The sequence below is a fragment of the Agrilus planipennis genome, unplaced genomic scaffold (assembly GCF_000699045.2).
Source record: "Agrilus planipennis isolate EAB-ADULT unplaced genomic scaffold, Apla_2.0 scaffold66, whole genome shotgun sequence".
NCBI lineage: Eukaryota > Metazoa > Arthropoda > Insecta > Coleoptera > Buprestidae > Agrilus > Agrilus planipennis.
The window spans coordinates 704,761-719,542 of record NW_020438868.1 but is presented as its reverse complement, the minus strand read 5'-3'; the positions used below and the strand labels follow the sequence as shown (position 1 = coordinate 719,542).

The following is a 14,782-nucleotide window of genomic DNA, read 5'->3' as shown; positions in this document are numbered from 1 at the left end:
CAATCATTTAATGGTCTAAAATACCATTGAGATATTATGGTACCTCCCTGGTTAGTATAATATTATTACAACAAGAAAGTTAAAAACCTACTTAGATTGACCATGTTTCAATGAAAGATAACTGGAGAGTAACGTACTGCTAGGTATTCTTCAAGAATAAGGAATTACAATTGGATGGATGTGCTTCAAGCCTTTTGTAAATTTTACTCTTATTGGCCTTTTTCAAATTAACAAATATTAAGTAACGGATGTGATAGTTCATAAGAATAAACAAATTGCATGTAATTCCGTCTTTGGTGTTCCATATCGAATTCCAAAGGCGTTGCAAGCCACTTACTACTCCACAGCATCATCGTCATGGCTCATAAGACATCTAGAGCGCGATCATTATTGCTAGTTATTACTGCAAACCATCATTATAATCATCGGGTACTCTAGTAACGAGAAATTTTGTACATTAAGTACTAATTGGGTTTCCTTTATTGGCTAAAGAAACAACTAACAACAACTGACCGACCGAATGAATTCCAATTTAATAGTCGTGTAGCAAAACCCAATTCTTGTCCCAAATAGAGGAATTAGTAGTTAGGTTCAAACCTACGAAGGGCTTTTGTAGTAACATTTATTCAGGTGAGTTCTAGTTACCGAATATATGAACAATTAAATTAAATTACAGGTTTATAAGAGAGGGGCGATTTTTAAAGTCTGTACTGTTGGTTTTGATGAAATTGCTTTCCATCGATGTTGATTATTGTGACCCACTTTTCATCTTTTTTGTCGGTCTTTGACCTCCTCGACATTAAAAAGTTGCTACGACAGGAGCTTCAAGAGTGTCTCATTTTATTGACAGATTGGTTTCACTTTAGCACCAAATTATCAATATGATATCGAAGGAAATGTTTTGACTGAAGGTTGTACAAGTACATCAGCATTTATTCGAAGTTGTGATGATGATGATGCCCTTTTTGCAAGTTTTTTTTTTTTAAGACAGAGTTATTGAAGCGTTAAATAAGTTTACCTCAAAATAAACCACAAAGCATCGATTTACTAATTTGTTGTTTTTTTATTTTTAATTTTAACCATGAAAATTAAATTGACTATTATTAATAAAATGTTGCTTTCATTATTATTTGTGGCGGTTAACGTTATAGGGAACTTAAGTGCTATATTGTAAACTAGTACAGTACTTTTAGAAACTCGTGCGTAGGTTTAGTAAGCATTGTAAACATTTACGAGGGTGGATTGATAAGTTTCCGGCCTAACCAAGAGATGACGCCACTAGGCCTACCTTGAGGTGACATTCTATAGTACCATCCTTGGATAGCTTGTAGCTATAGTTTCAGCCCGATCTCCTTGCTAGTGTAGGTTTGACAGCACGCTGAACAAGACGCCTCTGTGGTTTTCGTAAAAATGGAAAAGCAGGAAAATCGTGCTGTCATCAAATACTTTTATTTGAAGGGGTTAACGCCGAAGGAAATTAAAAAAGAGATGGACTCAACACTGGGGACATCCTCCCCGTCATATTCAACCGTTAAGCAGTGGGTTTCCGAGTTTAAAAAGGGTCGTGTGAGCACCTCTGATGGGCCTCGCTCAGGACGCCCCGTTGAGGTCACAACTCCAGATATGATCGAAAAAATTCATCAAATAGTGCTGGGAGACCGCAGATTGAAAGTGCGTGAGATAGCTGAGACCTGTAAGATGTCATATGAACGTGTGCAACATATTTTGCACCAACATTTGCATATGGAAAAGCTCTGTGCAAGATGGGTGCCGCGTTTGCTAACAGTCGACCAAAAATTGATTCGAAAAAACATTTCTACCGCAAATTTGTCATTGTATAAGCGTAATCCAAGCGAATTTTTGCGTCGATTCGTAACCGTTGACGAAACGTGGGTCCACCACTACACTCCTGAAACCAAAGAACAGTCTAAACAGTGGATTGGACCAGGGGAACCAACTCCAAAGAAGGCAAAAACAATTTTTTCGGCGAACAAGGTTATGGCTACTGTTTTTTGGGATGCAAGAGGTATTATATACATTGATTACCTTGCAAAGGGTAATACTATCACTGGTCAATACTACGCAGACTTATTGCAACGTTTGAGCCACGAGGTGAAAATTAAACGACCTCATCTGGCGAAGAAAAAAATCTTGTTTCATCACGATAACGCACCAGCGCACACGTCAATCGTTGCGACGGCTAAAATCAACGATCTAAAGTTTGAATTGATGCCGCACCCTCCTTACTCTCCAGACCTAGCCCCGAGTGACTATTTTCTGTTCCCTAATCTCAAAAAATGGCTTGGCGGTAAGAGATTTGCGGACAATGAAGAAGTAATCGAAGCTGTAAATGGTTATTTTGAGGAGCTTGACGAATCAGTCTATAGAGATGGCATTAATAGACTGGAACACCGCTATGAGAAATGTATCAGCCTTGGAGGAGATTATGTTGAGAAATAAAAAAAAAAAATTTTTAAAAACCTTGTTTTTCTTGGTCAGGCCGGAAACTTATCAATCCACCCTCGTAGTAACATTAACACACTAGCAATATTGAACTTCTATATGCAAATATCCACTTTCTAAAGCAAGCCCGAGGGCGTAAAGAAATGATAATCTTTTATTTACCATCATTAATAGATTTTTTGGTATGCTGACGTACATTTGTACGAAATCACATTGTACTGTTTCTAAATTTATACTAGGCATTAGTAGAAGTGCGATACCAATAGGGTCGATTAGTTGAGTCGAACAAGGATGTACTTACAAAGCTGCGTGAACGAAAAGCTTAGTTCACACTTGTTCTGTGTAAAGTTGGGGCAAACAAAAATCTAAAATTAAACCTAAATCGTGCAGAAATTAAATAAGTAAATTACGTAGGATACTTTAATTTGAATATGTAAGAATTATCTTAAAAGTTGATCACAATAATTATAACAATGTTACTACATGGAAAATTATCGTACAATAGTTAAGTATAAATCTCTTAGGTTTTCTATTTCTGTCTGACAGTATTAGCTGAGAGACTCTGATGTTATTTACTTTATTGTTTAAAAAAGTAGGCTCTAGATAGTCATATACCATCTGTGTTAAGGTAATTACGTTAGAGATTTTTTCAAGTTACAAGTAATTTTGAATTGAGGTACATTGAATTTTGTAGTTTTAATTAGTGAATTAATACGCAATACAGATAACCTCAAATTAATGAGGAAAAATTATCGCTGCTCTCACTTCCTTGCTGGGATTCGAACCCCTGCTCTTGGTTTTACGCACCATTACTCTACCACTAAGGTATAAATAGGTAACAACAACAACACCGACGATACCAGGAGCTCGGGTTCGATTCCCGGCAAGGAAGTGCTACTGCACCAAAATTTTTTCCACATTAATTTGAGTTATCTGTAGTGAGTAAAATTATTTCAAAAATTAATACACTTAATTCTGAATTGTTTGTCATCAGTTTCCTTCTGCTACCTGTTTAACTATGATAAGTTCAAATTACTTGGACGTTTAGCATGTGACTCTTATTAAGATCTTGTACATTCTTTTGAAACTGTTTTTTCAGCTTAGTTAATATCACAATGCGCTTTGTGGTAATGGTAGCTATCATTATTTTTTTCTTGTAAAGTGCAAATAAACAACAAAACAACTAGAGCTTCAAGAGCAGGTTGTGCGCCAGTTAAGCCGTAAAAGTAACTGAAGTTATTTCTGAAATGATAGATATAATAACAGGACTCTGTACATATGCATATAACAGTTTGAGTCGATTTTAAACTGCCTAGTTTAATTGCAGTTATATTTTATTACATGTATCTTAGCTCGTGTCAATGTTGCATTGAAGATTATGTATGGATTTAGTCGAGACTAATTAGGAATCAAAAAGTTAGGATAATTAGTAATCGTGTATAATTCAGTCCCTGTGTGTGCATTTTTTGAAATCAAAAACAAATTAACACAGACTATAAATATGTTATGGGGACCATAAAAAGGTAACGGAATCTAAGTGTGAGTTAATTTATTTGTAACTAATAGGTAACAATTTAAAGTTGTAGACACATGTAAAATTAGTTTTTAATACCTGACTTGTAAAAGACAATAATTTTTCTGCTGTTGCTATTATTATTGTTATTCAATAGAAACGTATATTAATTGTAAGAAACAAATTGCTTAGCGAATTTTGTTTGAGGTCATTGGTGAAAATTCAAAGTACTTAGTAGTTTTAGTCACAAAAAGACTTTGTTGTTTTTCGTGAATGTAATATGTTATGCACTAATAGGTTCGTGTATTATGGGCGGTTAACTATCTACAGTTAGAAAAATTTTAAATAGCTTATTACATTCATTTAATTACGTCCATTATTATTTAAATTGTGTTAAAAAGTGTATTTAATAATGGAACTATAATACTATTTTGGATTCCTTTAAAATTTTATTGGTAAACACATATATAATGTGTGATAACTGAATGTGATATTACCAAACTTGTAACTTGTTGTTAGAGTTCATACTTTGAACTTCTATATTATATTAGGTTTAAAAGAATCTTGAAAATAACTTAGGGAGCATTTAGATTAAAATAATAATAATCTAGAGCACGAACGAAAAGCTTAGTTTACACTGGTTCCGTGTAAAGTTGGGATAAACGAAAATCGAATATTAAATTCAAATTTCTGAAAGAGTGTAGCGAAATAGGGTAACCTTGATTTGTTTTTGTTTAAAAAGGAATTATTGTAAAGACAGATAACAATTACGTTAGAGTTTATGGTTTGAATATTGTTTATTTTAAAAATTAAACACGGTGGAGACATTCTATATGGAATATCATCGGATTGGACATCTATTAGGCAGTTGAAATAATAAGAGCAGTCAACTTCGGAGACCTTGAAGGTTCAAAAGCTTCTGGGAATGCCTTTTTCATTGTTGTTCCGCTTGTTGAATTTTAATTCCAATTTTACGTTTATCCAGTTTTACAATCTTCTACTACTTCTTCAGTTATTTAAAAATAGGCTACGTTTAGTTCAAAATTAAGATAATATATTACTTGGCAGTGCTCAATTAAAGAAAGTTGACGTTTAACCGTATTGTCTCTTTTATTCAAGGATATTTAGGAGTGCTTTATAGCAAAGCATTTATAATTTCCCTTTCTTTTATACAATTTTCTTGTTGGAGACAATTGCCAAACTTTATAGTTTAGATTTCTGAACAGTTATACCGTTTTTGGTCGTTTTCTTCAGAAATATGCTGTTCATGTGTAATACAAGGACAAAAGCTTTTGTATGTTTATTGAAAGTTTTTGTATATAATTGAAACGTTCGTCCACACGACATGCTTTGCTTTCTAATGGAAATGTTGTTCCTGGACGTAGGTGGTTACTTTACAGTACATTACTGTCCATTTAGTTTATTGTTATCATCACAATTTCCTCAAAGATAAACCGTTCGAATGAGATTCATTGCGGTTGTAGTGTGTGTCTGTTTAAGTAGATTAGTGGTAACTAACAGAAAAATGCTCTTAAGACTAATTTACCTTTTACAAAGTTCCGCGGCTTTCTCCCACGAATGTCTAATGTTGAAAAATTTGTAACAGTATAGACCACGAAGCTCCCAACCTAAAAAATAAGAAAGAAAGTCTGGATTACTAACTCGTACATATATTAATATTATACGTCCGGCTCGAAGGACCAAAAGCTTTTCTCTTCTATTTTAATTCTAATGACTTCTTAAGTATGCTTTTTGTGCATGTGCAATTGTAAAAGTGTAACTTCTTATTGCTCTGATTCATGTTGCACTTCTACATGCTAACCGACTGTGAATAATATTTTAGAGCCGTGTTAATTTCATTTCGCTTTATATCATTTTCATCGCGGATTCGTTAGAAATTGTATCCCATTTATTGGTGCATTTCCTACTTTTTTCAACATGTAACAGAATCGTAATGAGCTAATTTGCAATAGTTTCATGCAACGTTTTCATTAAATCGTAAAACCCGCATACTGTATAATAAATTAGCAGTTTAGTAGCACTCGTTTAAAAACTTTCTATCAAAATAGAATACTACGATTAATTGGGAAAATTATAATTGATAATAAATATAAAGTTTCATCATTCATGAAGGTTAAAAAATAGAAAGATATTTGAAAAAATATCGGACGGATTGCTTTTTCAGGAATGAACCTCGAAATAAATCACTAAAAATTAATTGCAGCGATGAAGAATGACTACAAAATAGAAAACAAGAGTTGTTTATCAAAGTTTGGTGCCTATTGTACCTAAATAAAAAATTGAAACACAAGCAATTGTTTGTAAAAGTGTATTTATATATGTCCTAGATGTTCTTAAACAGGATCTTTAATAGGATGTGTTAGAGCAGCATTTGCCTTTGCCAGTTCGTGTAAAAGATGGCAGTGTTCTAATTGTTTCGGTTAATTATACCACGCAGTGAGTAGGTATACGTTGCTGCCGACTGTGGCGACTGGTCATTACTAATAATTGACATTCTAAGAAAGCGCAACTAGAAATTTCCTATGTAATTTGTAGTGCCTGCGTTTACCTTTAAAGAATTCTAAAAGCGAGAAAGTTAACACCGCTCTGACCAAGGACGTTGCCTTCATTAAAAATCGATAACTAAAAGCCAATTTTTTTAACTACTTTTCAAAGAATTGTCACACTACAAATCACACTTCATTAGAGACAAAATACACCGCGACGTTCGGGAACTATATTCCCAGAGCATTCAGTTTAATCTCCATAATTTTAAACCCCATTAAGCTGCAGATTTGCTAGCCCTGTAAAAAATATGATTTTCTCACTTATTCCAGGAAAAAGTGATTACTTATTCACTCATCAAAACGTATCATTAGCGTACTTTCCAGATAATTGAAGAAACTATAATTCTTTCTTATCAAATAAGTTTTGCCATTTAAACGAGCATTATTTTTGTTTGTCATCATTATAAGGCCGTCAGTCCTAAGACTAGTTGGACACGCACCTCCACTCCTTACCCTGAACTAATCTTCGCATTTCCCTAAAACTAGAACATCCCACATCTACTATTTGCTATTTGCGAACAGTAATCGAATCTAGGTCTACTTCTACTCCTCTTAGCTCTTGTTTCTGTCTCTAATATGTCTCTCTGACTAGACCTTCATATCTGAGAAGGTGTCTTATCAACCTATCTCGCCTATTTTTATTGATCATAAAATCCTGTATTCTCCTATTCTTTCCATTACCTCTTCATTTCTGACCTTCTGTATCCACAGTATCCTTATCATTCGCTGGTAACACCACATTTTGAATGCTTCTAACCTTTTCCGCCGCACCCACCCAAACGCACCTTTAACAATATTTTTCGAATTTTTAAAGAAGTCATAGAAGTGACTTCTTTGTATTGAAGAAGACTCGACCCTGCGCTATCCTCTTCTTTATATCCCTACAACTTCTTCCGACCTGACTTATCTGACTTCCTAGATACCCAAAATCAGCCACTTCTTCTAATCTTTCGTCTCCTATCTTTATATAATGTCTTTCCCTACTTATTCTTCCCTTGAATACCACTATTTTTGTTTTGATTTTATTTATTTTCATACAATACTGTTTTGTCAATATCGCTTTCACTTTATTTAAAGCTATCTCTAACTCCTCCATGCTCCATCCTCCTAATACTGCTATATCATCTGCAAATCTAAACATAATAATCTTGCCCGTCTATAATCTATCCCTACAGTTGTACTGTCTTAAATGATGTTGATCGCGTCTTCGATGTATAGATTAAAAAATAACGGTGACAGTGTGCATCTTTGTCTGACTCCCTTCCTAATATTGAAAAAAAAAATGCGAAGATCAGCTGAGGATGGGAAGACAGCGGAAGTGCATTCCACCTAGTGTTAGGATTGACTACCCTGTGCGCATGATGATGATAACTTCGATGACAACATTCTAAATGTCGAAAGTATGTCCAAATTATCACATTTTGTAGGAATTATCATTACAAACACCTACAGATACCTACGCAGAATCATAGAACAATTATACAGTGATTGAAAAGACGCCTTAATAGAAATAGATAAACTCTACGCTGAGATGTTCGCATATGATTATTGTTGATGGCATGACTGTGTAGAATTTTGACGAAACAACACCCATGCTTTCAATTTCTACATAATCAAGATACGCACGTATGTGTACAAGTATCAATAAATAAGTCATAGAAAAATATCCGAAGGAATTCGCGGTATGGGCGGCGTGTTTCTTAGTATAATCGCGTTCTTTGTCTGTTTTTTAAGGACGTATGTTGATAGATACGAAAAGGCCTTTCTCCAACCTACGTTTAAATATACCTATAAACACTTTGTAACGTAACTTATGCAGTTTTTATAATAGGAAACATGTTTCCTTCTGTACAGAACTAAAGAATTGAATTACAACAAGCCAAGGTCTACGGACATAGCTACATAGATGTATAAAATTTGTTCAGTAGAGGTATAGACTATGTTACGTAAAAAGTTTTATTGCAAAGACATCATCAAATGCACAAGACTTACTCATCTCGGTTAGATATCTCTGGAACTCATGGGTCAGACCATTTGTTTATCCCAGTCGCCCACACTGATTTGAAAATATTTACATAAAAATCGCGAAACATTTCCTTAAACTTGTAATACGTAGGATAATTAAAACGGTTTTTACGGCTTTCAAAGATTGATTAATTACTCAACAAATTTTAACATACTGATATTAAGTATCCATTTGTTTGGGTTCTTATCTCCTGGAGTTTTTTGACGATGGTATGGTAATTAATTAGGTACTGTTAAGAAATTATAAAAAGAACTAGAAGTAGATTACATAGGATGAGGAGGAGACAGGACGAGAATTTTAAGGATCGCCAAATAATCCTTCTTTAATCTTACCATTTCGGTAAAGGACTTATTAATAAAATAGTTAATATATTGTTTCGATTGAACTTCCCTTAAAAATGTGCAAATAATTGAATTTGGAGAAAGATTTGAAAATGATTTAGACAGAAATGCACACATATGTAATAAAGTAAGTTATGAGATTGATGCTTGAGAGTAAAAGAAACGGAAAGTGATGGAGCTATTAGAGAAAAGATGTTATAGCTTGACTAAGTCACACCAGGATGTTTTAAATGCAACAGAAATTGTAGAGACTTGAATCAGAATCCAAGATTCAAGATAAAATAACAAAAGAAAATACATCGCTGAAAGAACTTAGAAAAGAATGCAATGAGAAGCAACGAGAGTGAGAAAAGTAATGAACAAGTTTTATGAAAAGGGAAGTACAGGAAGATGGAGATACACAGCTCTATCAATTGTGATGCTTTTGGTCAGATCTAGTTATCGCTATAGGTTATAGAGGGTTCCATCTTCTGTCATTTGTACGTATCATTTTTTGAAGTCATATGCTTGGTTTGTCGTAATTTCATTTTCAATCAAAATTCTATTTAAGACTTTGGTTGATCAATTTACCTCCATGGCAGATAGCGATTTTACACGGTGCCCGCTGTATGCAATAGATTTTTCTTTTGGAATTAATACGCCATTTACAATTTTACGAAATAGCACTTCTTGCATGCAAGAAAGCTCTTTGTTTTGTTAGACTTGGACATGTACGTATCGGACAAGTATTTACGCGGTGCTATTGAACTATCCACACACATGTTGCAAACCATTTCAAGAAAACAATGCAAGAAGTAACGGCTTTAAAGCACACCGTCCCCGAAACAGAAACAGCATTTTAATTGGACCGCTGTAACGGTAACATTGAAATAAACAACTGCCTATAAACGCGTTTGTACGAAAATAATAAAAAAATCGGATTTCTAAATTTATATCCGTTTTAAAATGATGAAAACAGGAAGCACAAGACGTCGGTATAAACTTAAACTAGTTTTTGTCTTTATCCTGACTTCGATTCTGACATTGTCATTCTTGTAACTTTTCCTTTTAAAAATTGAATCGATGAAGCTTTCAAGTAATGTAACTCCATATTTAAAATAATAAAATAAAAACACTTGGAGTTTAGAAATAATTTATTTTAACCGCTATAATTATTTGTAAACTGCAAGTGTTTTTATTTTATTATTTTCCTTTTAATTTATTTGCTGGATATTATTTTTACTGATTCTTGTACATTTCCACATGATTTTTCTGCATGGAATAAACTCGAAGAATTGAAAGAGAGGTCCGGCGTGAAATGGAAATCATTGACTCATTCGAACACGAATCAAAGCGGTAAAGAATTAATTAATAAACAAATAATGCTTACGCAAATAACGGGTTTTGACAGTTACCTGTACTATTATAGGATAATATCTATAAATCTATTTGTAATCCTCGAAAGGATGACCGCAAAAATCAGCACCATTATTATTTTGACGATCGCGAATATTTATTTAAATGACCGGCTAATTTGGTCAGTGCTATTTTGGGAGGAATGTTAATCAGGCGGATTCTAGGAGGCTCAAATAAATTAATCTGAATGACCTTGATAATATAATAGTAAGTTTTGATAATAATTATAGAGAAAGACACGACACACATATTTATCATAGGGTGTCTATGTGTTTTTAAATTTTCTACCGATAATTATGATAATAGATATATGAGAATTGTTTACTTACCATTAGGACAATTGAATAGACTAGCATGGGTATCCTGCAAAAGAATAAGGAAAAAAATGTAGAAAGTTGTACGTCACATTTATTTGTAATTAAATAATTTTTGTAAGTAGTAATTGCTTATGTTCTTTAATAAATGTAGTAAAAGAAGTTACCTGCGTTTGTGAAAGGTGAATATTTCCTATTAGGGCCACCACTAGGGTTGCCCTTAGTGCTATCACCATACCCTGTAACAAAAAAGACAATAATTGATAAAGCACCTTTGCAATTATCCTTGGCTTTGAAATTTGTGTGTAGAAAATTCTTTATTTGGTGATTTGTACGGTAGATAATCATTTTTGAAGGATCTTTTATTCGTACAATGTTTAAATTACTTTTTGGTATAAATAGGATAAAATCAAACCCTTATGGATTAATACATTGCTTTTCTAGTTTACTAGGAGACCAAGAATAAAGATATTAAGTAGTGTTGAGCAAAATTGGTCTTGACCTTGCATTTTCAAAGACTGTCTTTATACTAGCAAGACAAAGATCAAGACCAAGAGCGAACGAACAAGACAAAGGCTAAAAGCAAAGGGGGACATGTGCCCCGGGCGGCACAAACATGGGGACAGCAGACGCTTTCTTCAGTACTTGATAGGATTAGGTCCACCGCATAGTAATGTTAGATATTTCAATCTCTTGGTGTTTGTACCAGTTTTAATAACTTGTACCATTACCGTCTTGGTTAACAAAAATACCAAGATTTTTGTATTGATAAAAATCTGGGAAAAACGACTGTTTTGTATCTAACTGTAAAAACGGCAAATTTTTACAGTCAATATACCAAAATCTGAAAGGCGAATGGTCAGACCCTAACAGGGCATTTTTGTAATGGATCCAAAAACTAGATTTCAGCAATACTAGAAGTATTTGAGCAAGACTATGACCAATACCAAGACTGGGATAGCCTTGGTTTTGGCCTTTGTCTTGTCTTAATCATTTCTAACATCAGGTCCGAAACACCCAAAGTTTTATCATTTATTTATACAATAAGCACAATTTTTATCTCATTTTAAAAATTAGTAATCCTAATGCCTACCCCAGATAAAAATGTTCAGTCTTTCAGAGTCTCTGAAAGCAAGACCCGAGTCTACGTCTCTCTGGTGTCGCTGAGAGACTCGAGAGACTGTTAAAAAAACTGTTTAGCGCTCATAGAGAGATCCTCATTTCGTATTCACTCTCTGAACGAGAGACTCGAATCTCTCAATAAGTGGTGTCTCGATAGACATGGTTAAAATTTTCAACATATTTCAGAGATCCCAGTCTTTCTACGAGAGACTCGAGTCTGTCATACAGACACTGTGAGAGATCCATAAAAACACCTAGGCAATAACTGAGAGACTGTGAAAGACTGTAAGAGATGCTCTCAGAGATGCTGAAAGACTAAGAGAGACTGGAGAGAGACTGAAAATTTTTGTCAAGGGATATAACTAGTGAAGATTCATTTATACATATAGTAGGAGCTAAAGTGCTGAATAGAATCATTAATGTTTAGGTTTGTAGTAGGAAGTTCTTAGAAATGGTGAAGATGCTTTTATTGCAATCCGGCATAATAATTTTCCATCGGCCTTTGAAAAATGAAAGGCTAAGGCAAACATTGTGTGCGAGAAATCGGCACATAGCATTACTCAATGACCCACTTTTCTGCATCGAATCCATCAGTCATGATTTTGGACCCGTTCACGATCGCTCTCGTCCATTTTCATCTCATGAAGGATCGAGTCGCCGCAGAATCTTTAAGAGAAACTGATGGATTTAAAACCGTCGGACGCCGTTAGCCGTTTTCGACGCTTGCATAAAAACTGCCGACTGTGACCAGACAGATTACAGCTTATTAATGGAAGAACACTTTCCATATTAGCTAATACTGACGATGCGAAAAATTCAGTTTTCTAACTGCGTATATTTCGTCTTTCCTTCATTTCCAAACTGGCGCTGCACGATTTGGAAGCTTATCATTATTAAGAAAGTGAAAATTTCGAATGGATCTTACGATGTTACATGCCAATAGATTGGAAGAAAATTGACACAATCAATAGGCGTAAAGAGAGATGTCATTTGTTGTTATTATTAAGTTGACTCTATCCAAAAATTAAGCTTGAAAACACGGAGAAATCGTGGAGGAATTTGTAAGATTTTTCGCTGTAGATGAGTTTTCTGTAGATCTTCGACATGTTACCTCTATTAAGCCAATTCAGTTGGGATGTATATTCTTCCTATTCCCCTTGGGATGAGTCCATCAAGGTCTTTTATTTTAAAATATGTCCATCCTTATAGTGTTAAGGTGCTCTTTTCTGTTGGTTACTGCGATGCTTCCATTCTATACCTTTGGTTAGTGGTCAATCTCTCACATCCCCATCATCTATTTCTGTTTCCTATATGAAGAAACATTTACGACTTGCTATGAATGCGAGTGGCAGTTTTACTGACATTATTTTATTTTTTTTTTTTTGGTAGAATCCACTTATCGTAGTTACATCTGTATGAAAATAAGTACGAGTTTTCTCATAAATTGAAAGATTTTCTTTGCCTAGAGGACGCATTGCTGGCCGAAAAGGAAGTTGACGATACCACGGGGTAACATTGACCTTAAACAAGAACCCATCCATTAAATTGAAATATTCTTTTAGTTGTTTCTTCGCTCATGGTGACTTAAAAAGTAACACACATTAATTCATTTTAAAGTGGGTTCTTGACAGTGACATTCAAATGGTGAAAATAAAATTGTATGAAGATAAATAAAGAAGGAAACCCTAGGGTCACACGCCAGACCAACCAGTAACTAACAATTATTTTTTTTTTTTATAAATGAAGGTGATGACATATATATGTAGTATGTGTAAATTCTTTGGATTAGTTTTTAATTAACAATGTTAATATCAAAGAAATTTATGAGTTAATAGTTACATTGTCAAATTGTAAGGCAAATAAAATAATTTGAAGTGGTCTGTATTCTGTCGAAACTGCCAGATGCGGATCACGATTTCAATCTTTTTGGATCTCATCATCTCGTCGCGTCGCATCTATATATTTAAATGGACCTTGTTGGAGCATACGTAACCCTAAAATGTAGCATCGTACTACAGATGGCGTTTACCGCGGCATTTGTGGTATTTTCTAAAACGCGCTGTTAAGACAGCAGGTAAAAGTTGGTCTGTGTTCTGTCGGAGCTCTCTGCGACGCGCTGATGAGATCCAAAAAGATCGAAATCGCCATCCTCGTCTGACAGTTTCGACAGAATACAGACCACTTCGACTTATTTTTATTCGATTATGATAACGTGCCTATAACGTTGAGGTTAGCTACGCCGGGATTCGTTTCGGCAAGTAGATATCCATATATTTAAATGGACCTTGTTGGAGTATAGGTAATCCTAAAAGGTAGCATCGTACTACAGATGGCGTTTACCGCGCCATTTGTAGTATTTTCTGTAAGGCAAATGTTCCATTTACAACTTCTTAGTGCTTCTTTGAACGCAAGTCTCAAAATATTGATCCATGGAAGATAAAGTCCAAGATCATGCACGAAAAGTTCTGTTTTGATCTTGCTTAAGTGTTATACAGTTCCATATCCTCTATGAAAAGTCAAATAGGGTCATACCCATATCGCACTTGCCACCTATAAACGTCATTATGATACCATTATATGTAGGTGATTATAAAAAAGAAATTACATGACAAGTGACGCTATTTAAAGTGTAATATTTTGACCTGTTTTTCCGTGCTTATATTAAATACGAGGCACGCATAAAATATAACACGCTGCATTTATGAATATTATGGAAGCTAGTACGATAACGTGTGCATACCACCAACTACATAATCCATGCCCCAGATAGACCACGGTAACGGTACCTTTATAATTTTTTGAACTCCAACTATCCGTTAGTATTCATTGCATAGAAATTGACCATTAGAACTCCAGTGGTCATAAGACTACCAATGGCGATGGTTTTAAGCAACCAGCAAACGGTTTACGTACCATATTTATTCACTTATTTCATGACCATCCGGTTAAATTAATTTCATCGAAATAATTCGGTCACAATATTCCGAACGCTTCAAATGTTTTAAAACTTACAGCTACTTTTGAATACTTTAGTTAATTAC

General features: G+C 34.4%; 1 protein-coding gene across 1 annotated transcript in view; it reads right to left on the bottom strand.

The window, feature by feature from the left end:
* LOC108734674 (sushi, von Willebrand factor type A, EGF and pentraxin domain-containing protein 1) overlaps positions 1–14,782 on the bottom strand; it is a 46,701-nt gene that overhangs the window by 16,222 nt on the left and 15,697 nt on the right. Inside the window, exons 2-4 of the mRNA XM_025976250.1 lie at positions 10,787–10,858; positions 10,635–10,668; positions 5,523–5,604 (exon numbers count right to left, since the gene is read on the bottom strand). Of these exons, the coding sequence (XP_025832035.1) occupies positions 5,523–5,604; positions 10,635–10,668; positions 10,787–10,855 (185 nt within the window). The 5' untranslated portion in view covers positions 10,856–10,858. The remainder of the gene's footprint in view (positions 1–5,522; positions 5,605–10,634; positions 10,669–10,786; positions 10,859–14,782) is intronic.